The 27,140-nt window shown below is 38.0% G+C and overlaps 1 protein-coding gene across 1 annotated transcript; it reads left to right on the top strand.

The window, feature by feature from the left end:
- Nucleotides 1–388: 388 nt before the first annotated feature.
- On the top strand, nt 389–24,903 carry LOC139443462 (aftiphilin-like). Its single transcript, XM_071224446.1, has 10 exons — nt 389–489; nt 3,397–5,400; nt 5,702–5,859; nt 6,391–6,526; nt 6,915–7,073; nt 8,398–8,455; nt 9,052–9,120; nt 13,324–13,386; nt 15,406–15,420; nt 17,602–24,903. The coding sequence occupies exons 2-10, from the start codon at nt 3,439–3,441 to the stop codon at nt 17,817–17,819; spliced, it is 2,838 nt and encodes a 945-aa protein (XP_071080547.1). The 5' UTR covers nt 389–489; nt 3,397–3,438; the 3' UTR covers nt 17,820–24,903.
- Nucleotides 24,904–27,140: the final 2,237 nt, after the last annotated feature.

Below are 27,140 nucleotides of genomic sequence, written 5' to 3'. Positions count from 1 at the left end.
ATGTGATGTCTCCTAGCATAAACACACAAGTATTGCTTTCATTGCTTCATTTCTGCAGTTTTTGAAAATTAGTTTAAAATGTTATCCAAACATTCTGAGAAAGTAAATTTAGCATTCGTATTGCAACTTGAAACAAAGTTATATTTCTCTTCCTTTAAAACAGAACCTCTGAAAGAAGTGTGTACAAATGGTATCAAAATGCACCCTAGGCTACGAGACGTTCAGTTCAGAATTTATTTGCCAGTCGGGTAATTAAATATAAGGCACTTGACCAACACAGTACCTATAAAAATTAAATGTAAGCAAATACGCCGTACGTCAGCGCGAGTTAACTTGTCCTCGCAAAGTTATCGCCCTTCCTGTGACTTCGCCGAAAGGTGTCGCTTTCTTGAGAAGGAATGATGGGAAATGGCTATGTGGAGGAAGTGGACAGCTGATGTGATGTCTTATCATTAACCACTGTCATAATCTGCAATGGGTTAGAACGATGTAAGCATTTTCTTATTTTTCTGACATCCTTCTCTGGTTCTGCAAAATCTCCAGCAAATACGTTAATGTGAATAATCGAAACGAGCCCAGTATTTACACCTGGTATGAGATTGAGAAACCATTTCGCCTGTCATCCGATTTTCTGAGTAGGTGTGGAACAATATTGATTTGTTTTCTCAGAGCGGATCGTAATTGTTTGTAAAAGCGTGAATTTTATGAAGACATATTATACCAATAATGTATATTCATTTAGGTCTATGTCGCTCAAAAATGCGTAAGGCCATGTTGACATTTCTTCAACATATTTTCGTTATAGGCTAAGCGTGATATCACGATCTATTCAGAACATCAAAAACATTGAGTTGTTTGTTCAGTAATTGATCTAAATCCGTCCTTCAGTGGTAAGACACAATTGTTTTCTGTTGAATACATACATCATGTACACTATTAGGGCATTACATAATTGAGACGATAAATATTCTTTAATTTTCCGAGACATTTGAGATCAGGCACAGGCCTTTCAGTTGATCAGTCTTGAAAATGGCACTGTATATTTAAATGTTCAAAGTGTAAATCTTGAATGTCAGGTTGTTTTGCAGTTGATATTTGTTGGCCAAACAAGTAAATGTCAGATGATGCCTTGGCAATAAAATGTGTCTGCCAATTTTGTTGGAACACAAGATGTGTGACCTTTTCCCACATATATGATATATCTCTGATATATGATCTCAATGTCTTCATGCATTCTACATGAAAAACAAATGTTGTGTAATTGAAAATGACCTGAATCTATGACTGTAAAGATATACATTGTTGCAATACAGTGCATATTTCAATAGTAACATTGCAATACAGGGAAAGTTGCCATTATAAACTTGGTAAATAGAAGTATTCACCTGTGTTCACTGATCTAAGAAACTGCATAACCACCAACAATACAACTTACTTACAAGCATAAGGTTTGCTCCTGCTACTGTAGCTTAAACATGCCACTGTTACAACGATGGTTATTGCTTCAAGGGAACAAGAAGCAATGGCTCCGAAGTGATATTTCAAATAAGAATTTAACCTGGATAGACATTTTCTTTATCATTTATATACACCTACAGCAAGTTCACTGGATACTGATTGCGCACCTATTGATACAACACTTGTATCCTTCAACGACTAGTTTATGACCACCATGTCTTTTTGAAGTAACACTACTTAGCCAAAATGACACGAAGACAATTTCTAAACATCAAGCTTATATGCTACAATTTAGTGATTGTCACCAGCAAAATTAAACGTAGTTCACTTATTTCCATGTATTTCACTTGGCGGTTCATTGAAAAATCGGGTGAATTTAGTTCATTAGTTCATCATTATAAACTTAGCTCACTTGCCTGTGAGACAGCTCCTGTAATCCTCTATAGTTTCACCAATCATATGCTTCATTGGTTTTCCTACTTGAAACAATAGAAGTGGGTACGCCAGAAACCTATGATTGTTGGTTCGAATCTTGGTTCACCCTGATTATGTTTCAAGGTTTGTCAGCACCGAACCCTTGCTCTTGGGTTTCACCAAAACGTCTCAGTGAAACATCTGAGACCTGCATCACTTCAGGCTTTCCTCCCACATTAAGCTGTCATGCTATGATATAACCGGAATAATGTTAAAGTAGCATTAAACCCAACTCACTCACACAAACTCACACAAAGTCACCATTTAATTTCAATAGTTTGAAATGTTATTTATTTACCATTGTTTACCATGTTCTGAAAAGTAAGAAATATCAACTATTTGATTCTGAAACCTCTTCATGAAATTGTGTGATAGTACTTATAATTGCTTATTGCAATTGGCCATATTTCTGAAATCATGGCATGATGCTTGCTAATAAGATATACCTACTGAACATTCTGAAGGTTTTAAGTGATGCATGATGTGCATCAAGTATGTACAAATGCGTGGTTTGGGCACAAAAGTAAATTAATTGGTTGTTCCTAGACCTCTGCATGGGCTGTGACTTTTTAATGACTTTTATCAGTGATTTCATAAACACCATGTTTATTATCATGATCATGATTAAGAGTTTTGAATAAACTACATATTTACAAGTGATACATAACTTAAATCGCCTTGGTCCAATTAAATTTCAACTGTTTGTGTACAATTCCTTGTGAAAAGTTTTAAAGTTCTGTAGAATAACAGCACTGTGTAATTACCTAATGTAGCATGTTTAGTTTGTGTAAGTGATCCCTGATGATCTGGTTTTGAATTCCTCTTCAGCAACCAAAGCTTGTCGTAATGGGCGACTAAAAGGATCAGATGGTCAGATTTGTTGACTTGGTTGATGCATGTCATGCATTTATTCAATCAGTATATAAAGATCTGTGAACAGCTAAAAAAGACATGCACAAAATTTGTTTGTGTTTAACACTGCACCCAGCAATATTCCAGCTATATGACGGTGGTCTGTAAATACTCTAGTCTGGACCAGACAATCCAGTGATTGATATCATGATCATCGATCCACGCAATTGGGATCGATGACGACCTGCATCAACCAAGTCAGCGAGCCTGACCACCCGATCCCATTAGTCACCTTTTACGACAAGCATGGGTTGCTGAAGACCAATTCTAATGCTTTGAAATAATTTTTTTATTACATTACAAACTAGCGAGAGAAAAAATATTTTTTAACTGTCCCCACATGTGGCGATTCAACTTCAAACATCTTTCTTTATCATTCTCCCGGTGGGTCACATTCTATGTATAATTAATATAAGTAAGTCTACTCTGCACATTTTATCAGATCAATGTCAATTATGTTTTTGACCTGAGACAAGTATAATAAACATCCAGAATTAAAATGACGTATGCTACTAAATAATCATACTTGATGATGTCATTCTTTTTTTCCAGAATCATGGCATGACACAAAACGGGTGACTGAAATATTGTAAAATGTCGAATTTCATTCCAATGGTCTCGGCATCACCGCCGCCCTTTGATGACCATTCCTTTGGTTATGATGATGATGATGACTTTGGCAACTTCACAGGGGCTGGAGATAGTCATGAATCCTCTCCAGACCCGCCAGAACTACCTCCTCCTATTGAAGCTGACCATACAGACTCCACTGACGTGGTCAAGGAAAATATAAAGAATAACAATCCCCTGTCTGAGAAACAAACTAATATAAGTACAAATGAAAATGCAAATGGTTTCCATCAGCAAGATGTTAATTCTACAAATACCTTAGTAAATGGGATTGAAGAAGAGTCTGATTTTGCAGATTTTGAGCATTATGATGATAATCCCGAAATAGATGTTAGTTCAAAGAAACCTCATATTGAAAACTTACCCATTCAAACATCTTGTGAGAATACTCCAGTAACAATAAGAAATCATGAACTAAAGGACTTACATGAATCAAAAGACTCTCTCAGTGTACAAAGTGAAACCTCTCCTGACAATGGCAGCTGCGATTCTAGATCTCCCACCTGTGATGATAAAGATACAGTACCCACATCACTTAAAGCTTCAAGAGACTCAACAACAGATTCAGGGATGTTCAGCACAGACATCTCCCCTGTGCCCAAGTCAGAAGATACGGCCGAGTTCTGTGATAAGAGCTGTGGATCTGACAATGATGATACATTCCCTGAATTGCCTAGAGACAAAATAGAATCCACAGATAATGATTCTGTTTGTGAATCTTGTGTACCAAAAGCTCCAGTAGATTCAGATGTGATAGCAAATGAAACAAGGACTAGTCTAGGGTTGGATACATGTTCCTCCACGGATGACTGTGTTAGTGAGGATAGTAGGGAAGAAAACTCATGTCTGAGTCATACCAAGGTAGAGGAGGAGGACACTATACACAACAAAGATGATCAAACAGTGTCCTGCTCATCTACCGACCAACAGGTCTCCCCTCTGGACAGTCGAGATAATTCTCAAGCTCTCTCTGAACAGAACGAAAAGTCTAGTCAGGATGTTTCCTTGGGCCATGTGGAGAGTTCTGGTCAGATTGAAGATGAGGATGATTGGGGTGACTTTGACTCTGCAGATGATGGTCTGCAGGGTGAGGACAGTGGTATGACTCAGGATCAGGCGTCGGAAAAGGAGCAGAGTCAGGTAGATGAGGATTGTGTCAGTGGGACCAGTAGTGCAATTGCAGATGTACAATCAGAAGATGAATGTTTGGAGGCTATAGAAGAAGCTTTGAAAGATTCCACTAATACAGGGAGTGCTGAAGAAGAAGCTTTGAAAGATTCCACTAATACAGGGAGTGCTGATTTGGATGAACCAGATCAGTTGGAGGTGAATATAGATATTGATGCAGAAATTCCAAAGAGCACATCTGGTGTTTCTATTGAAAAAGATGAAACAAGTGATAGTTCTCAGCTTCAGGCAGACTCTGAACCATCCCAGGTTGAATGTTGTGATGTGATAGATGAAAGGACGGAAAGTGATATCGATTCAAAGGAACACAATGAGTCCACTGAAGAAAATGTTTGTACTGATGACATTTCAGTACCATGTGATACTCAGGTGGAGGAATCTGATGGTTTTGTGGCCGCGGAGGATGGGTGGAATGCATTTGGTGAGTTCTCTGACACTGCTGATGGTGATGACAACTGGGCAAATTTCCAATCTACTTCACATGATCCCACTCCAGGGGAACCCAAACCAATGGAGGATGAAGACTTCGGTGACTTTAACACAGCACAGGATTCCAAGAAAGAAGAGGAGGGTGACTTTGGTGGTTTTACCTCAGTTAGTGATAAAGACACTGCAGATGATGATGGTGATTGGGCTAACTTTGAGGATTGCAAGTCTACAGCAAACCAGACATCACAGATTCCATCTAAACTGCCTGTTTCTGATACAACTGCCTCACTTTCAGCTCCACATTCCAAGGTAGAAATATCCGTCAGTGGGTTTAATGTTAACATCTTTGGTAAACATGATAAACGAAACTGTCCAAATGCACATGTATAGGTATTTATTTTAACTGTTTAAAATGTAGCCATTTGGTTTCTTCATGACTTGAAACAAGTTTATTATTATACTGTACAAAATGTGGCAATCAGATTGTCATTAGTTTCAAAATATTAAGTTCTTTTGCTACTTGTCAATTGGTATTTACAGGATTCTTTGAACATGTTCACTTGGACTAATAAACTTAACACAAGGTATTTTTTATGTACGTTTTTCAAAGCAGGTGTCTTCAGAGAAGCTAGATCACATCTTGTCCTCATGTTTCCCGTCCTTGGACTCCGGAGAGACTGAGACCTGCCCATCTCAGCTGGAGGTTCTCATCTCGGCTCAACCAGACAAGGGAACAGTCTCCATGCACATATCCAAAACCACTACAGGGTATGGCAGATCCACTCCTTTAAGTGCATAGCCAGTCAAAATGCTGTTCAAAATATATGAAATCATTTGTATTGTGTACATGCATGCTGCATTGTCACATTTTCCCCACAGTAATTACATTTGGTTTGAAAGGAAAGCTTTGTGTTGAGACCAGTCTACTGCCATCCTCACTTATACAGTGTAGTATATCTCCATTCTATTGCAGTGATTATGATTAGTATCCTAATGTGTAGCCAGTGCTGTAGCCAGCCAGGGGACAGGGAGGGCAGTTACCCCCCCCCCCCCCCCCTAGATTTTTTATAGGAAACAGTTTTTGTTGAATCAAGTTGGGGACAAGTGATACTTTTACAAATATTTGCCCCCCCCCCCCCCGTCACTTCCAAAATGGTGAATGGGTCTCAGGTATATATGGTAATAGGATGGAGATATAATACACTGGATAGTGTATAATAAACTGATGATGATGTGCTACCAGTCCTACATTGACCTACAAACTCCCACTTGATGTTTGTGCGACTTGCCTCATTCCAGGAAAGCAAGAGGGCCTGGTGTGGTGTGGCATTCCCTCCGTGATCTGGACAAAACAAGTGCCCTTGTCTACCAGTGGACGTCCTCAACTGCTAACAAGCACATGTTTAAAACTCTGCGCATTGATACACAAAATATTGTGAGACTTTATTTAACCTATTTACATTCTTTGGTATGATTAAGCATGTTAAGTAATCATAATTATGAAACATCTGTAGACATAGTAATCATGTTTATGCTTCTTAAAAAAGTTTTCCTAGTTACTCGTGGCCATTAAGTCCTAGTTTCCATATGTCTGTGTCTTAGACCTGCCATGATGATGAACAAAGCTACTTCTATTAAGTAAAATAGCTACAACAGAAAACTTTACTCTGGAAAGTTATATCCCTTGACTAATACTAACACATGTTGATGATCTTCTTCTTTTTATTATGATGTAATAAAATCATTTGATATACATAAATGAACAACAGCAGATAGTTCCGAATGCAAATAAAAAAATCAGATTAAATCTTAAATGTTTTCAGCTCATTGGTCACAAGAAACAATCTGTGCCAATATTTGCATCCAATATTGGTTTACTTGAGCCAATCAGAGGCCCAGTTGATGCAAAACCACTGCAGCCCAAACTGAACCCAACACTTGTTGATCCTGACAAGGCTGACGACAACGCTGGGGGAGCCCAGGTGAGATAACGAGCTTCTGTTTGTCTCTGTGTGTATACATGGTATAGGTGCTTCATGTGGTGTCTTTCTCTTATTAATCTCTGCTCTCTTGTCAGTTGTTAACACTTGTTCTTTGTCTCAGTTCACAAATTAAAACTGAAGCCCCTTGTTGAAAACTGTAAGAACTTGCATCAATACTGCATACCTTTTGTGTTTTGACCCAAACAAGGAATGACTACTTATTACTTTTTTGAATTTATAGGATTTGGTGATGGGTAGATATAGTCGTTTGTTGCTTGTGTAGTGTCTGTGTTTAGAAGGTTAATTTGATGAGTTATTTATTTGGTAAAATAGGTGTGATTTTTAATGAGGTTTATGATATAAGTAGGTTTTTGATATTTAAACAATATCGTTCCAAGTTTGGTTATCAGCACTTTATCAGTAAGAATAGTTCCAATATCGTACCTATATGTACATCACTCAGATCTGGATTGGTTTGGTTTAAGCTACTTTACATCAGCTCTGATAGTGGAGTGTACATTATTTATTTGGTTTCTTTAATTAAATAGAAATTTATTTAATATTTTGGGGATTTATTTTATAATTGTATTGGTACTGGTAGCATGAATTTTAATAAACTTTGAATTTAAAACCATAATTGCATCATTTGAGCTTACTATGCATGGAGCCTAACAAAATACATGCTGCTCAGGCTGAAACTTGTGCTAGTGCTTGTCAGTCGTTAGGATTAGTGTGTGGGAGAACTCCCATTGTTTTATAACTTCATTAGATGATTACTTTTGAGGGTGAAGCATTAGGGCTTGTTGGGAGTGACTCACAATTTGGGATCTTCATTTATGAAATATGATTTTACGTTGGTGTAAGGGTGTTAATGAATTTTATCATTTGTTTGTCTTTCCATCTTTTACCTCTTCCTACGACTCTAAAAACACAGTTACTTTATAAATAATTGTATATATTTGTATCGTCAAAACTGGATTTGTATCTCTTGGGCTTTTATATCATGCTTATCAGTACAAATTTGTAGTTTTCATAATATAATGAACTTAAATATTGTTAGGTGTTTCTTGAACTTTTCAAATAGAGAATTCTATATTTGACAGCTTGTGTTTACTTTTGGGGTATTGTCTTGATTTTGGAAATATGATACTAAGCAGTGCTAGGCGTAGAATAGTGTTTAAGTCAAGTATATGCTGAGTTTTTAAGTGGGAATTTCTGTCTGAGGATATTAAAGTATACAGCAATGCAAATTTTTTGTTAGTCTAAAAATATTTTGTGTGGTATACTCCGAGTTAACATGAGTTGTTACTTCCCCTGTTTGCAGGAGCTTCCTCCTGTAGAGTTTGACTGGGATAATAGCGGACTTACAAACCCGCTGACAGGTAGGCCCGCCTTTTCTCATTCTCATGAGGACTCGGTCTTGGCTACAAGTGGCATGCACAGCTAATTTTGATTCCTTTATTTTTCGTTATTTTGGACTTGAGTTTGGGGCATTTTCGATATTTGCTAATTCAGCAGGTTACTCATGTTAAGAGCAAGTATGTTCTGAACAGTTGCAGTGAAGATGACCAATGTCTTTTCAAAGCATGAACTTTGTTGATATAGTGCTCTTTGTACTAATATGAATTGAAATTTATTCTGATTGATGCATGAACTGGCTGAAGCATCTACTTCACCTGCTCATTGAATGTGACCTTTTATTTTACCGATCCTTTGTAAAATGTATGCTATATTGTGAAAAGTTGGATTTACCTGTGCATTTTGATGATTGTAGATTTAACCCTTTTTGTTTTTGTGGTCTGAAGTTCTGAGTATACATGCTGTGACATATTCTTCTGCTCAGTTATGGTGTGTACACATGCATCAGCAACACCATACCAAATAAGGCCAGTTACCATGGTTACACTGCAGAAATAAGGGTCAATAACCCTCCTTCTTAAACTTAAAGAAACATTTTTTTCTTTCCTGATATTTACAGCAGAAGAAAGGTCCAAGATGAAAGCAGTTAATGGCGAGAACCCAGTTCAACCAATAAACAGTAGCATGTGTAGGTTTGCCTTGACACTATCCACACACTACCGTCTTTACATTTTCCATCTTATATATTGCAATGCTTTCATTAACAACTGCAACTGAAATGTATGACTTTTCATGTTTGTATTCTGAACAGTTCTTGGGAAGGTTTGAAATCCATATTTGAGACTCGGAACTTATTTCTAGAATTTTCATTTTGAATGCGCTAAGTGTTTTGCATTGAATGGAAAGTTTTGTATTGTGAAGTAGAGTGTACTTATGTGTTGCGATGTAGGTTTATAATGTCATTATATGAGTCATTTATCAGGTAACAACTTCTGTTGTACATGTTCTAGGTCCAGACGTCATGAGTGTGTCTTAGTGTAATTAATGTAATCACTCATTGTGAGATTGATCTATAAATTAAACCATGAGATAGGTAAAGTGTTTAAAACTAGTCCCTGGTCTTACCTATTCTTGGAATTATTTTCTGTGTAAATTCTGGGCCCATATTGGTTTTCAATTTCCCCTGCTGGTCAATCTAAGTAATGATCAAGTCAGGTGGAGCAGTGATTGACCATTGACACCATTTGGATGTGGGATCTTCTCAGAAAAACACTTTTCAACTAACACGGCTCATATGTGCCATATCATCACTCTGTAAGTCGTAAATTGTATAAGGACGTGGTCTCACTGCGAACCAGGGAATTAAACACTCTGTTGACACTTCACACATTACTTTCTAAGGATGCTTGGTCATGAGAAATATGAAGGCAAGAAAAGGTTTATGCTTACTAGTGTCAGGAGATGTTTGTGTTATCAATGAATGCACTTCATTTGAGATAGAAAACATGATGTTATCTCTAGTGACCTTTGGGGCGGTCGGGTAGCCTTGTGGTCAAAGTGTCCGCTCGTCGAGCCGAAGACCCAGGTTCGATTCCCGACATGGGTACATATGTGAAGCCCATTTCTGGTGTCCCCCGCCGTGATATTGCTGAAATATTGCTAAAAGCGGCGTAAAACCATACTCACTCACTCACTCTAGTGACCTTTGATTTATTCAGTTATCTCCTGTGGGGATCCAGGGCAGAATAAGTCCCTTGTTTATTACGCTTTTGAAAGAGCTGACAAACATGAATAAGAGGGGGTTTCTCGTTAGCTGCTGAGTATGAATAATGCTTGCATGGGTGACAGGGAAGATGTTGATTGTCATTGTGCACATTGATCAGTGCTTATACTATCAGCCACTTGTTTGTCTGGTTCAGACTCTATCACTCAACAAGGCGGTCGGGTAGCCTAGTGGTTAAAGCGTTCGCTTGTCACGCCAAAGGCCTGGGTTCGATTCCCAACATGGGTACAATGTTTGAAACCCATTTCTGGTGTCCCCTGCCGTAATATTGCTGGAATATTGCTAAAAGTGGCGTAAAAGCATACTCACTCACTCAATCACTCAATCACTCAACAGGCCACTGTGATAGGACAAGGCAGATTTCTCTGTAATACCCCATTCATTCATATTCAGTAATCATACATCAGTTTTGTTGAATGCATGACAAATGGTCGCTATGTCTTTCAAAGTGGGAGGGTCTCAAATATGGCTTTGAGAACTTTCAGTCAGGTAGCTGTCCAGAGGAATAACATTGAAAAGTCTGCAGTTTTGGATTCTATCGACATCCTCTCCTAGCCTTTTGCATGAGTAGCTAAATAAGAGATTGTTGTTTGGCTTCGGGAATATTAACATGATTTCTACTTGGGAATATATCCTTATAATGCTTTTAAGCTCTTAATTCACATCATAATTAACATGCTCTGAATGTCAAGTATAATATATGTATGGCATACCAACCTACATGATGTGCTTTTCCAGGTAAAGGATGTATAATTACAACATTGGAAGTTTTTTCATGTTTCTTATTTGTCACAACTGTTGCTTGAATCCGAATGGACATGATAAGTGTCCTTCCACTAGTTATACACAATGTAACCTCTCTTATTTGTCATACTGGTAAATCTATCATCATGATCATCATTCAAAAATTAGAAAGTTTGAGACTAGCTTTCACTCATCACAATGAAGCCTCCACACTTTGTTCCGAACAGGGATTTACCTAGGTCTTTGTATTTACGAGTCCTGGACACTCTCAAATGTTAGGGGTCTCAGAGAATAAAATGGGTGTCCCAGGGCAACCACTGTACCAGCAGCAAATGAAATACAAAGTATGTGTGATGCCTTATTCTTATTTAATAATGGGATTTCCTTGTGTGAATCAAAATTTAGAGAATGAGTGATCTGATATGGACTGTCCAAACATTGATTTTTAAAAAAACAAACAGAACAGAAGTATACGATAAATCAAAATTTACGTGTTTCAGCCAATCAAACATGCATACTCTGTGCATCCTAAGGGACTCCTGGGTATTATCTGTGTCAGTCCTTAATTATTTTTCGTACTGGATGCAATATTGTGCATCTGGTAAAATGGTGCAAACATGCAGCAGGGAAGCCCATTCTTGTTGTGATAACCAGAATAACGGTACTGCCACAATGTCACTGATGATCACCCACTCACTTGCTCACTCACTCTCCTTGATCTGGCCATGCTGACTGTTGTGAGGGACTTCCAGTCTTATCCATATACAACACATATATTATATTATATGCTAGGATCCCCTGGATGGGTTTGTCTAGTGGTAGAGACAGGCAATAGCTTTCATAGATGTGTTTGCTTGAATGCTGATTTGGTTTGACCATCTTGAAAAAGCAAATAGTTTTATGATGATTTTGTCTTAATGCTCTTTGAATGTTTCCATACTATCAATTTTGTAGACAGGTTTAAGTGGCTGGCGCATGAACTAATCAAAATGTGGCCTAGGTTACACTATTTATCACTTTATGACGGCATGCAGCCCCGTTCATGGGTATTCTTGGTCAGAATAGGTCTCTAGAAATCTATGCTTGTCTTCAGAGGCTATTTTTTGTTGTCAGGCTTGGTTAAGTGGGAATCATCATACCCTAGCAACATGGATTGTTGCTCAAATCAGTTTCTGTAATGTTTGGTCCAGACTCAATTGTATACAGGCTACCTTCGGCCCATGGGATTCAGTGTTTCAGTTGGTCCAAACAACCTATGATGGTCGTAAATGGTGACTTAACACTCTGAAGAACTTTTTCGTTAAGAACAGTATAATATAGCACTCGCCGACATAATTGTCACTAACCTAATCATGCTAATTGATAAAGGGGTAGCTTACAACGAAATGTCAGTAGTCTTTCCTTGTCTCAGACCTGCAGACTTATGTTAATTTCCAACACTGAAGATACACATATTGAATACGTTAATATTAGTTGGTGCAGTGACCAGGTTCGTCATATCAAATATTTATTCATCTTATTTATGTTTTATATATTTTGTGGAATTGGGAAGCATGATTATAAAGATGTCTTGGGTGGCTGGTCTCCTCAATCATCCTATACACAGTTTCTGTTTTAATATGAAGTTAGGTGTTTAGCAAGGTGGACCTCTCGTAAACATGTTGTATGATGTAAAACTGTTTCATGGAGATTGTTTATTAGAAATGGCTGAAACAAGAACTATGAGTTAAAAACCCTAGTATTTTGTAATGTATTCTGCCTGACAGCACTTGGGATATATTTGTTTCTGATATACTGTTTTCTAATCTTGTAATACGTATGCTCCCCTGTAGTCAGGGACAGATACCGTGAGTTAAATCCAACCAGAACACATGTCTTTTGAAATTTATGCCACACAACTAGATTCAGGAGAAAGCTTGTAGTCGTTCCAGATATCCGATAGTCTTGGGTCAATCGGGAATTTTAAACAACAAAGGTTGAATGATCCCACTTGTATACCTGTTGAATACCAAGCAGCTTTGTGCTTCTGATAACGCCTTCTATGCATGTGTGTGTTGTGTGTGTATTTCTATGCGAACTGTTTTGTTATATCTCTGTTCTGTCACAAGTCCTGTCTGCTTACATAACCTTGCACCGTCTGTATCTGCTGTGTGTCTCAATAATGATAACTATTTCTGTTGATGTGAACAAGATTTTTGATTCCTATAAATTTTCTGTTAATGCTTTGCATGCTAAATAGTCTTTGAAGTTGTTAAGGGATCGTGGTATATTTTCAGCAACATTTCTTCCATAAATGTTGGTTTCAATAGGCAAGACTGGTTTTAATGTAAGTTGTGAATGTTGGTTTCTATTGCTACTTTCCAGCAAAGACGCTAGATTTGGATTTTCTGTCAGTGCAAGAGACAGAGAATGTGAACAAGAACACAGGTGAGTTACCTCCCTTTAAGCTCATGTTTGTGAACTCCTCAGCGTGTGACACCTTCGTTGTCCTCCCGGTATCATTGCTGCCACCTGTGTGCAAGCAGCCATTACAAGAATCTTGAACAAAGTCTTGCTAACCCCAGATGTAATGCGAGCTACAGATAAGCAGCATATTTGCATAAAATATATGAAAAACTTCAATGTATAAAAACAGCTCGTGTAAATACCCAGTGAAGCTTTTTCAGCATGCGTACAAAGGAGTTAATTTCGGAAACACTATTATATAAGCCTATATATTTAGAACAGTTATCATTGTTATATACAACTAAAACATCATATAATTTTTTCAAAATCTTCAAACTTATTTTGGGAAAAAACCCAGTAGAGTTATGAATAGATGAGTGAAGAAATATTGGTTACCCAATGAAAAATGTAATAACCCAATTAGAATAGAAACCCTAGAGTAAAAACTCAATTGCTCAAAAAGTTATCTGGAGTTCTGATATAATGACATTTATATTTTTGTGTATGTCTTTGGGAAGAATGTTTGATATTACGACAGTTAACTTTTGTTTGTGGCATAACAGTCAGTTGTGAGTTCAACTCCATGCATGACTGTGATGCCTAGAACAGTGGGAAGCTGTGACTGGTGGCATTGATAGTGGAATGACGAATGGACTATTGCTGTGAGGAGCTTGTAAACTAAGGCCAACCAATGTATATTCTTGTTTAGCACATTATTTTCGATCACTACATCCCAAGAGGCAGAATTATAAAACCTCTTTCAAATAAACATTTATCAAACAAAAATACAGGCGAATGCTTTTTTTAGAAAGTTTTTTTTTCAATCAAAAACAGCATTTATATATTTTGGTAAATTTTGCCAAATTTAAGGAAATGAATTCACCTGGCCATAGATATTATATCTCACTTATAATTAAGTAATGATGTGCTGATACCTTCTGTCACTTCTACTGAATATCTACAACCATAACTTGTCGTGTAATCAGTCTTGTGGTTGACAAATGAATCCTGTTGTCAGAAGTTTCGCTTACAGTAGTCCTAACCAGACATTTCAGCATGTGGACATCATAACATTTCTCTGGACCACCCAGCTTCCTTGAAACCCAGCTGCAAATACTCCACCTCTGACTTCACATGAAGGGATGAAGCTGGGGGTTACTTTTAGGGATGTTATGATACACAAGGCCATGATAGTTATATGTAAATACAATCTTGATAAGTGGTGTTCAGGTAGCCTAGTGGTTAAAGCGTTCGCTTAACACGTCGACGACCTGGGTTCGATTCTCAACATGGATACAAAGCGGCGTAAAACCATACTCACTCCCTCACTCACTATCTTGATACTAAATTTGATGAGGTCAATACGTGATATGAATATTAGGATACACATCAACTTTGGCTGAAAGTTGTCCCATGTGTAGGAATAAAGCCAGTAGTTTACATATCTACCTGGATTACAAGGAATACCTAGTACATGTAGTAGTCCGTAGAACAGACAGAAAACCTGTCCTGTTATTTATTGTTCAGTGATATAACTGCCTTTAATTATATGTGCAACAGTCTAGTACAAAGTCAGAGCCAAGTTAACTTTCGTTCGTCTTACTAGTAAGCTCAGCTGATAATTGTCCATAAATTAACAGTAAAATCTACTGAAAATGATCCTAAGAACCATGTTTGGTCAAATGCACTCAAACGTTTTGGGCACAGACTGTATGTAGTGCTAGGAATTAAGGGTTCCGTGTGGTTTTCTGCTTTAGCATCTGCAGTTTTGATATAAGGACTTCAAATCTTTAACATGTTTTAAGTATTAACATCTGCATGATTGGGAATATGACAAAAACTACATGTATTGACTGTCACTAACACTTCCTGTACTTACCATGATCCATCTATCCATGACTAACCATATACTAACTCCTCCGTGGCTAACCATGAGCTACTCCTCCATGACTATCCATGTGCTAACACCATCTATCTGCTTTCTCCCACCCTGCCTTCAAGATGAATGGGACTGGGGTAAGACGATCCAGCTGTGTTCTAGTTAGCCCTCCTTACACTTGTGATAGAAGACTGTGTTGTGTGTGTTGCTATTGATTGTGAGCTATCACTGTTGGCATTTTTTAATTCAGTGTCCACTCTTTTTATTCATCTGCTTAGGAACAGCATCACAAAGCTTAGTCATACCAAATAACCTGTATCATTTTCTATATCTTCCTGTGTTTGCATGTACATTGTCATGTTACTGGAGCTATGCAGAGTTGCATCCCTTGGGCATGCCAGAAATCCATGATTTGGGGTTCGAATCCCGGTTCGCCCCGATTATGTTTCTAGGTTTGTCAGCACCATAACCATACACATGGGTTTAACCAAAGTGGTAAATATCCAATACCTGCATCACTTTGGGCTTTCCTCCTATGCCGTGCTATATCTGGAATACTGTTTAAAGCGGTTTTAAAACCAACTTACACACTTTGGATTAAGGCAAAACTAATTTGATATGTTCTACAGATTCTTTTTCCCAAGTAATGAATAGGGAATGAATGAAAGTACACGATCATGGTTATAGTCATTCTCATTCAAATCCGATCAGATTAACTATCTGTGGACATCCCAATATGGGTCCACAAAAACAATTCTATAATGCTATAAATATGACATATGACTAATGGTTGTCAATGTTTTAGGTTATTGAAATATTCAAATACTTGTACTGTTCCTGGTATGGATGGTAAATATTCTTTCTATTCTTGTTTGATAATGCCTCTAGTTGATGAGGATAAGGATTTTTTGTGGGTGTTCTTAGAGGCCGATTTTCAACCCTAGTCTGCATCAAGTACTGTTAAAAATCCCATTTTTAATTCCAAACTTCCCATTATAGGTTTTCTAATGTTTTATCTTTGCGAAGGTGTCTTGCATTTCACTGATTTTGTATTTCACATGACCAGTAAACATGGTAAAGGGAAACAGGCTTTAATGTTTGATACCGAATAAGCTTCTTTTTTTCTTCTTTTACATTGTTACTTCATTGCATTGAATGCAATGGTAAAATACCTCTGAATTTAAGAAAGTAATAACATTTAAAAGTTACAAATATTGTGTTTCAAAATTGACTTCCACAGGCATTTTGTGAGAAATCCTAGATAAACCCTGAGTTAGTCATTACATTTGGACCCATTACCTTTAGCCTATGTGAATCATAATGTATATATATAAACCGGTATTCTCTGAAGTCATTATGGTTACCATCTGATACCAGCTTTGTGGACTGCTTTACTTCAGTGACTCAGTAATGATGGCAGAGTCTCTTCATCTCTTCCTGCATGTCAGGGGGCGGTGGAGTAGCCTTGTGGTTAAAGCATTCGCTCATTAGCTGATTCGATTCCCCCTACAATGTGTGAAGCCCATTTCTGGTGTCTCCCGCCGTGATATTGCTGGAATATTACTAAAAGCGGCATAAAACCATACTCACTCACTCTTGCATGTCAGTAACTGGTTCTGTATCATGAGTATGCAGTGGACTTATTTTGATGCAGGTGCATGTTTGTGTTTGTCAGTTTGTGCTTTGTTGTTCAGGGTCCTATCCACCCCTGATTATCCAGCGTGTAAAATCTCTATCTTCATTCTGTAATGTGAAACCCAGCTAGGACCCATTTACTGCCATAGCTTCGTTTTTGAGTTTGATTTGAATGACAGTGCTGTCCAATCATTTCAAACTCATGTGCATGGAGTGTTTTGAAATAATATGAAACAGTGGTAGCAGATGGGTTCAGAGTGTCAATGAAAAGAACAATGGAGAAAGAATACACTGGACGATCAAGGTTGAGTACCATCCTCTGTGCTGTGCAAGTTATGTTCTTTGAAACTAATTATTAATGCATGAATTTAATTTTTGGAGTCATTTATTGCCATCAAAATGATAGTTAATGTGAGAAACCCATAAGCATGAAATACCACAATCAGTTTTGAAACAAATTCAGATTGAAATAATTTCAATGTATAATAAAGAATCACAAGTCCCTTTTCATCCCAATATTTCAAAAGCTAGCTTCAATGGAGATGTTCTGTTTTCTTAGTATTGATCTTGCATTCTGTGTCAAACAAGTTTCACAAGTGTTCATGGTCATATCTGGCAAATGGGACAAGTTCTACCAGTTTAATTGATATGGACAGTTTTGAATGCTGCTCTCTGTGTTTCAGTGTTTCAATCAGAGATCCTGGATGCACCCCGGTCATCGGTGAAGTCCTTGCCTCCGCTGGAAGATGTCCTGAAGAACATGAAGGTGACAACCACCACCAGGCGGCGCCGGGAGGAGCATCTCTCAGAAGAGGCGGGACGGATAATAGACTCATTGCCTATCCTCTCCTTCATGACGTCTAAAGTTCTCATGTTCCCTCTTAGACAGGCTGATGATTAGTTTATAGCTTGTAGGTAGGGATTCTTTAGTACTGGTATACCAACAACAGCCCCCGAGATCACAGAGCGTTCCTGTACATCATGTTGAGTTCACCACCTATCTGTGACTGGGAGCCCTTGTACAAAGTGATCTTAGCGCTAAGGTGATTGTAACTCCACCTGGTATCTAGCCAATCATCAGGACAGGGCCCGGTTCCACAAAGCGATCTTAGCAGTAAGATAATCGTAACTGCCATACTTAAACATAGGCTTATGACAGTCGTAGCGCTAAGATCGCTTTGTGGAATGGGTCCCAGGGCCAGTTTCACAAAAATATCAAAGGGCTATGACAGTCAAAAGCCTATGTGAAAGTATGGGAGTTACAATTGTGTAATAGGGGAACAAGGCCTGGGCCCACTTGCACAAAGCGATCTTAGAGCAAAGATGATCGTAACTCCAATGCTTTAACATAGGCTTACAATAGTCGTAGCGCTAAGATCACTTTGTGCAAGTGGGCCCTGGTGACATTTTGTATGCATATACTAAGAGGAGACAGTTTATGGTTGCAGTTTCAGACAAGTTTCCAACTCTGGCTCTATGTGGGCCCTTGTGTTTGTTGCTGTCACAATCTCATTAAAGTTCAATATTTGCTCTAATTTGATACCTCTCTCTGTTAAGATCTGACAAACCCTCCTCCATTGGTTACTTTCAGTGAACTTCCTTATCAGTCAGTGAGTGTGGAGGCTTCTCGGTTTCCACCAGTGAAGCATTCAGAATAGCATATCTGAAAAAAGTTTGCTCAGGTTCATCTGGCATAACCACATGGGAATGTGGTTCGGATCGTGAGAGAATGGAATAAATGGAATAAGATATATGGATGAACAACTTTAGGAGTGGCGTTTCATTGTAGGTTCTAACACCGTTATCAAGCAAGTGCTTAATGGAATGCTTGCTTGATAACGGTGTTGGAACATACATCGAAACATCGCTCCTAATTGTAATAAAGTTGTTCATCCGTATGTCTAATCCTTACTTTGTAATCCAACTTCTAGATGCTTCTCAAAGAGGTTCTTTGGAATCTGATGAAATGTCTGATTTTAATGAGATTGGTCTCTGCCTATTCAAGTGGGCTGGCCCGGTTGGTTTACCAGTAATGTCTTTATTCATTGAAGTAATCATCGATCTTATTCTTTCACAGTCTTGTGTATTAAGTAATGTCATGTACAATTGAGGTCATGTACATCAGAGGCAATAACAGTTGCTTAGTTTTGGTGGAATTTGTTCTGTAAACCCTACAATTGTAGATTGCACTGATCATTTAAAGCACACTCTGCTACGTCAGGTTTGTCACTCATGGAATGCTGTAGTTTTGTGGCCATGAACTTTGTCATATTCATATCAATATGCACTTAAAGCATTTAGGCAACCAGCTTTCAGTTTGAACTGGCAAAGACAATACTGTTGGCTATTACATTACATTGTCTCTGTGGATTGGTTTTGGTTGATCAGTGATGCTACCCATATGATCATGATAGTAGGGACTTGGTGTTTTTGTTTCACTGACGCACAATTTCATGTATAAATGTCAGCTAATATCTGTTACTTATGAAGTCACCTTAATGATGTTCAATTTGATTGTTCTTAAATTTTTTAATAGTCTTGCAACCACTACAAATAAATTGTATAGAAGAAACTCGTGAAGAAACCGGATACAGATTTTGTAGGGTGTGTATAACATGAACTATATTACTGTCAGCATAGCCATTGGTAGCATTGCTGCATATCATCCATTTGTGTCCACATACATTAACAGGTTTCTTGACTCGGTCAGTCTGTCGTTAATCATGGAAAAAGGCGATTTTGTGTATTCAAATAATTGGGCCTGCTCCCAAATTGTCCTCCTTGTTAGATGTCCCTTGGAGTTAGGTACAGGTTTGTTGGTTGACACTTGAAGAGGAAATCAAGGGTAGTAGTTGGCATTCAAGTGTCTCGATGAGGATACAGTTTGGACCGTCCCTGGTTGTCCAGCATATCATTATGTCCCCATTCCATTATGATATACCTACCCTGGACCCATACACAGCCAAAGCTTAGTTGCTTCATCTCATACAACGCTGACTAAATACAGAGCTGTTTCTGAGGAGCTTGAACACAACAACCAATAACAATGACAATCTAATGAAAATTTGGCATAGTTGTATTTCAAAATAGTGGCCTTGTTAAGAAGCCAACCCTCAATATCTTACTCAAAAGGGTTTTACTACGAATCAGAATGAACTTAAAGCTGGAAAAGATGTTTTCTTGAGTTTTAACACTGGGGAAAGGAATTCCTTCAACTACTTGGCATTCAGTTTTATTTGAGACTGTACATAGTAACACGAGTCGACATGGTTGCTCACCTAGACATAATTAATGTAACAAATATCTTATAATTCAATTTGATGGCTACTCATACGGTTGTGTCATTTGAGCTGGACTAAAAATAAAGCTTTGTTGGTGATGGGTCCTGAATATTTATCATTATTTAATGGAGATATGATATGCTGGATAATCGAGGATGGGGTTGGATCCCCTATGATGGTATTTCCTGGTGTGATATCGCAGGAATATTGCTAAAAGCGGTGTAAAACCCTACCTACTCACTGATACACATGATTAAGGCTGTAACAATTAACTCTGTAACGATTCGAAAGAACGAGGATAGTATGATTGTCTTATGTCGTTCAACATGTTACACTTAAGCATGGTAAGTGTCCATGAGGAGATATTAGCCTTTTGTATCATCAATGAGAAGTACTACTGACCAAATCCAACAAATAATCTTTATTCTGTGAAACAGATAACTACTCAATCTGCCTAGTTGAAAAACAACAAATTAATTCTCATACCAACGAACCTCTTTATGTGACATATAATTCTTTGTTTAGATGCAATTTTTCATTATGATATCTGTATCATGGCACCACAATAATTCATTGAATCTTTGCCATGTTTACAACAGATGCATTATTCAAATATAGAAGTGGAAAGTGTCAGTATTTTAGAAATGGCCATGGTTGAAGCATGTAAGTGGGAACATAGTCAATATTTCACTAGGTTTATTTGTGCTGTGGGAGTGCTTCTTTCGATATGACACTGATACAAAAACATAATTTTAGCTTTAGGACAAGCCTACATTTTTAAAGTTTGGTCCAAACAACGATTGCTTTGTTGAACTTTGTCCAACCAGGTTCCACTAGATCTTCCTTCTCTACTTAAGTCATGTACCATTGAGTTGTCTTCATAGCAGGGGTTGGTTTAACTGCTGGCCTGTTGTCCCGTGGCCAGTTAAAATTACAAAGGGCTTGCAGAAACGTAAAGTAGATGGCCCATCTGGTTAGTCAAAATTTCATCCCTTCTCCATGTATATTTAATTTTTTGTAATTGGAGCATCACGGTAGAATGACAACCGGACGCCATTTTGTAATGTAGTGTACAACAACAACATCTTTATTTGCTCATAAAATTGCCATGAAATGAGGCAAATGGGAGCCAAGATTTAATCTCAGAGTGCAGGAAAAAACGTTTTGGGGATAAGGAGTTCTAAAATTTTCAGAGCCATTTAATTGTAGTCCACTAAGTTTGAAGAAGGGCCAGTAAACTTTCAAAAAGAGCAAGCCCTGCTGGCTACATACAAATTTGTTCTTAAGCAAATGAGTGAGTATGGTTTTACGCCGCTTTTAGCAATATTCCAGCAATATCACGGCGGGGGACACCAGAAATGGGCTTCACACATTGTACCCATGTCAGGAATCGAACCCGGGTCTTCGGCGTGATGAGCAAACGCTTTAACCACTAGGCTACCCCACTGCCCCTGTTGTTAAGTCTATCCCTGCATAGAATGCTTTTGGACAGAATATGATATACACCCTGACGTACAGCCAAGTTATAAGGAGAATAGGTATGCAGTCATATCTTATTGGACACATATCTTCAAAATATTTGCTACAAATTATGACTGAAATTAACCAGAGATTTTCTTGTTATATGGGAGATGTCCAGTATCCCAGTCTGATATTGACCTTGTATGTACAGAGATGACAGGGAATGTACTACGTTGTTGGAGGTTGTTACTGTGGTGAGAGAGGCATGAATCAGGAAATGAAACTGTGATTATAAACATCTATATGATATGTGCAATGTGATGTATATATAATGTTATTTCCTCTCTCTTGATATTGTGGTAGAATTGTACAGTATTCCGAAACCCTGTAATCAGCATCTTCTCCATCTTAAAATAAAAACATTATATAAGTAAAGCCAAATGATATCTAGAATAAGTCTATTTAATCTCTAACCCTATGGTGTCTATGGATGCAAATATTTTATTAATCATACTTGATATCATTATTCTTTATTATTTTACTGTGTTCTGTTCCAAACATATTTTCATTCCAATCCCTTCACATCCCTGCCAGGATATATCTGTGTAACTGGTTAGAGCTTATTATTAGTTATGTATGTGTATTTAATCAAAACAGCAAGTATTGGAGCATGATATACTCTGTGGAGTTCATCTTGCTGTGAGCAGTAGGTGTGTTTGTGATGAGTATGGAGCGGAAAGAGTGTGTCTTACTGTTTAAGTTTTAACAGATTTCTTATTGTCAACTGGGTTCAATATGGACTGTTGCTTCATCTGATTGCAACAACATATATTGTTTCTTCATACAACATTATCCGAATTTAGGTTTAATATTTCTGTAAATGTGTGATTGCACATTTCTTTACCTATAAGATTTTAGGCAGCTTTACCTGCAGTAAAAATAAAAATCAACCTTAATCCTAGGACAGTTAGTTTGTATGACTTTTGTTATTGTGTACTGTCACTTTAATAATGATCTGGAATATTCTCGAGTCATTGAAAGAATTTTCATCAAAAACTTGTGTAGCCATGATAGTTTATACAGGAAATATTTGTTACATTTTGAAGAATTTTGTTATATGGTGAAGAATTTTGTGGAGAATGTTATCATAGAATAAATCATTTGGACCATATTAAAGTTTTACATGGTTTTCAGTAAATAACGGGTAAGTTGTTTTGGAAAATGTTGAAGGGAACTGAAGTTGTTATTTCGAGGTTAGCAGTGTTAACCGTCCATTTTGAAACCCTAGTTGCTTTGTTATATATTGAGTAGAAATACAAATCTGCAAAATCTACCACTGAATTTGAAATATTTGCTGCAGAATGTTCAGGGGTTGATGATGAGAGATTATGCACAATTATCATGATTCCTTCATGATTTTAGACTGGTCAGACCACTAGATTATTAGTCAGTTCTAGTGTGTTGTGTATCCCAGCAAGAACACGCTTGTACCAGATGGTCTTAGAATGGTCTAGATCATGTGGTGTTAGTCAGTGGTTATGGAACAGTTGCAGCTTTCATTCCGCTTTAATATGTACTACCTGACTAGATGCTGCTGCAGGTTCTGTTAGTCCTATTTATTGGTTGTTTTAGCATCAGTTTGTTATATGCTTGGTTGTGACTTGTACATGCTTCGGAATTATTTTATTTCATTTTTGTTGTTAACTACAAGCAAAATTCATTTTGATGGGTAGATATTGATGTTTTGTCCAGGTTAATAGGCTATTTATTTGTTTGCTGAAATTGACAGCAGTTGACTACTCTTCAACTTGAAGGATGGTGAAAGTATGTTGACCACACATCTGTACATTCCTTAGGTAGACTTTCTGAAGATGGTTGACTTTCTGAAGATGGTTGACTTTCTGAAGATGGTTAACTGTCTAAAGATGGTTGATTTTATAAAGATGGTTGACTTTCTGAAGATGGTTAACTGTCTAAAAATAGTTAACCTCCTGGAGATGGTTAACTTAATGGACAGGTGTCGGTATTTATTGCACTGTTGAAGGTGGTAGGGTGACACTGGTGTGGTGGTGTGTTTGTCATACAGAATATCCTGGTGTGATTCACCATAGGGTGGAACATCTCCATGGCTGCAAAGCTTTCTTATTACCATCAACTCTAGATATTCACCCACTTGGGCCACACTGTTTTAATTGGATGGTTTACAGGGATGGTTTCCCAACTAATAAATCTATTAAGCTTTTGTCGGTAAAGTATCAGTTCAGTTTAGTATCTGAATATTTTATAAGTTAAAAAAAAGCTATAGATTGTGATTGATGCAACAGAATCAACACTAAATCGGTTTCAAATGAATATATTATACTATTTAAGCACAGTCAAGCTTGAATTATCTATTTCGGAGGTGGTGAGAGTCTCCCAGTACACTGTGCAGTTTATCAGCTGATATGTAGAATTGTAAACTATTGTGCTGCCATTTATTGTTTCATGACATTTTATATTTTTGGGTTAAAAGCTTATCACTTTGGTTGATCAGTCTGTAAGCAAAAAAGTTTAAAATAGTGTGGCCCCACTAATATTGAGAAATAAAACAATTAACTTTAAGTGGTAAAGTTTGGAATTTTCAGAGCAATACGCCCGACATTTGTTACTTTTGGTGTTGATATTGTGATTTTGATGGTTCTCACAATTTTTCTACTGCACTGCAAGTGATGTTCTTAGTGTGAGAAATTATTTCTAAAGTGACCTCATCATTATAGGTTAGGTATAAATGTTGTATTTGGATGTAATGTGCAAAACCATATATTTTGATGAATGATTGTAATCTTTCCCCCCGTAAAAGCCCACCTTTTCGCTATGCAGTAGTACTGTTGACCGGTTCTATGCCTAGTAGAAGAGTCAGTCATTATGCATCATATTTATCAGAATTATTGCTGTCACTCTATTCAAAGCAATCTACTTTTAAGTCAATTCTATCAGTAACCTCAATAAAAGGAAATATGTATTTTCAAATAAGATACCATATAGTTGTATATAGTCCGTTATATCCTCGAAGTTCTCATCACTAAGAGGCAACAGATGCTTCATCCTGATACATGCATATTTGTTTGTGAAAGACTATTTTTGACAGTATGGATGTCAGTATGTCCAATGTTTACTTGTCGCTCCTTCAGCCATGGTGTAGAGAAACTTGTTTATTGACATCCCGTCAGCAGTGGTGACTTGTCAGATAGGGATTTCAGTCAAATAAAGCATTATTGTATACAGATGGCTTTGTGTTCATTGTATGCTTGGCATGTACATCTTTCTTTACAACAACTGCGTTTGCAGCATCCATTAGGAGTTCCAGGGTCCTGTGACAGTCCCGTGAAGATCCGGGCTAAAGTTGGTCTTCAGCAACCCATGCTTGTCATTAGAGACGACTATGCTTGTCGTAAGAGGCGACTAACAAGATTAGATGGTCAGGCTCGTTGACTTGGTTGATGGATGTCATTGTATCTCAATGCTCATGATGTCAATCACTGGATTGTCTGGGCCTGACTCGATTACTTACAGGCCGCTGTCATATAGCTGGAATATTTCTGAGTGTGGTTGCTAAACAAACAGCAAACAAAGACAGTAGGTTTGAATCCCTGAATATGACCTTTGGTTTGTCAGCGCCACAACCATGCTAATGTTTGGTTTGTCAGTGCCATACCCATGCTAATGTTTCTTAAAATGGTAAATGGGTGACCAAGACTCCACATGGCCCAGTATATCTTTTTGCTGCCAGATATCCTTGGTCTGTCTGCACCATACCCATCTGTGCTAGTTACGCCAGTTACTTTGAGCCAGGTTGAACCATAATCCCTCAATCAGTCAATGGTGATCAAATGACTGTTTCAATGTTAGCTCAACATGAGGAAATTTATTAAATACTCTCAGTGGTTAACCACAACACAAATAAAACCTTGTCCAGAGAAATAGAAAGTTACCATTAACTCTCTTGGCAATCATCAATGAGACGCCCAAATAGATATCACACACATAGTTTAGAGATTTCGAACATTGTAGTCAAAATAAATTTCTGACCACTCAAGATCTGCTTTGAAAACGGAATGCAAACCGACCTCTATTTGGATCTCTATGAGAATCCAAAATGGCTCTACCTCTGTGAAACACGAGGTCGCCACATGGAATGTGTTACGGCCACATCTTTCACTACTTCCGGTAGGTGGCCACGGGATTAAGAGTGAACTCCCCTCGCTCATGTCAGTTTCAAGCTCCTTCCCAGCGCGTGACACCTTCGTTACACTCTCGGTAACATCGCTGCCACCAGTGTGGGCGCGGCCATTACAGGAATCTTAAAGTTTAGGATTCCACACATTTCTACTTTTCGAACAGGGCCCACTTGCACAAAGCGATCTTAGCGCTAAGATGATTGTAACTCCCATACTTTAACATAGGCTTACAATAGTCATAGCGCTAAGATTGCTTTGTGCAAGTGGGCCCAGGACTACTTCCATCACATAAAAGCCTGACGCGGCTGACAAATCCAAATCCACACTCGCACTCGCACTCTTATTATGTTATAATGTTGTAGCTGATTAATGTGCTGTCATATTCATATCTGGTATTCCACAGATGAAACAACAACGGCGAAAGAGTATTTAATTTGAACATAATCTGTTCTGTTGTCCAAGAGAATAATTTGGAGGGTCAGTTCTCTTCAAAGCCAGCTGACCCTGAAGGCCAGTAGATTATATATTGCCTTGAACTCCACCCCTCTAAAGTAGTTAATTGACGAAATATGACAAATGTAAGTTAAAAGAAACATGTCAGTCTTCAACTAATACCTCTCCTTACTCAACACTGGCCGTGTCAACTCCACCTTATTGACTTCTTCTGTGGTAACGGAGTGAGAGATGTGATTTGACTGAGGTTGGTACCAACTCCACTGCCATGTGAGAATTGTCTCTTTTCACGCTGGTTGTACTGGGTGTTCGTTGTTTTTATAGACTCCGAGGAATACTCCATACTGCGTCAGTGTAGGGCTGGTTTACACAGTGTAATTAATCCTGATGTACTCCGTGAAGATCCGGGGTAGAATAGGTCTTCAGCAACTCATGCTTGCCTTAAAAGGCGACTATGCTTGTCGTAAAAGGCGATTAACGGGATCGGGTGGTCAGGCTCGCTGACTTGGTTGATACATGTCATCGTATCCCAATCGTGGATCGATGTTCATGTCAATCACTGGATTGTCTAGTCCAGACTCGATTATTTACATACCGCCGTCATATAGCTGGAATATTGCTGAGAGCGGCGTTAAACAACAAACCAACAAACTGATGTACCCCTATAGGACATAATGTGTACATGTGTAGACTCGGGGTCTATTTTGTCCGTTCACCGTCAGCTTCTGGCAAAGCCGATAAGCCTTTCAAATAAATAAAGAATCTTTCAGATCTATAACAGCTGAAAAATACACATCTGCCTGACATTTC

Source organism: Haliotis cracherodii, unplaced genomic scaffold (assembly GCF_022045235.1).
Source record: "Haliotis cracherodii isolate W230 unplaced genomic scaffold, xgHalCrac1.p SCAF_5, whole genome shotgun sequence".
NCBI lineage: Eukaryota > Metazoa > Mollusca > Gastropoda > Lepetellida > Haliotidae > Haliotis > Haliotis cracherodii.
Note: the sequence above shows the minus strand (reverse complement) of the source record. Positions and strands in the feature narration are given on the sequence as shown.

Bases quoted from the DNA above. Each gene is read 5' to 3' on its own strand.
- LOC139443462 (XM_071224446.1), top strand. From the start codon at position 3,439: ATGTCGAATTTCATTCCAATGGTCTCGGCATCACCGCCGCCCTTTGAT. The intron at 5,860-6,390 runs GTATGGCAGATC...GCCTCATTCCAG, and splicing joins ATATCCAAAACCACTACAGG to GAAAGCAAGAGGGCCTGGTG. The intron at 7,074-8,397 runs GTGAGATAACGA...CCCTGTTTGCAG, and splicing joins ACAACGCTGGGGGAGCCCAG to GAGCTTCCTCCTGTAGAGTT.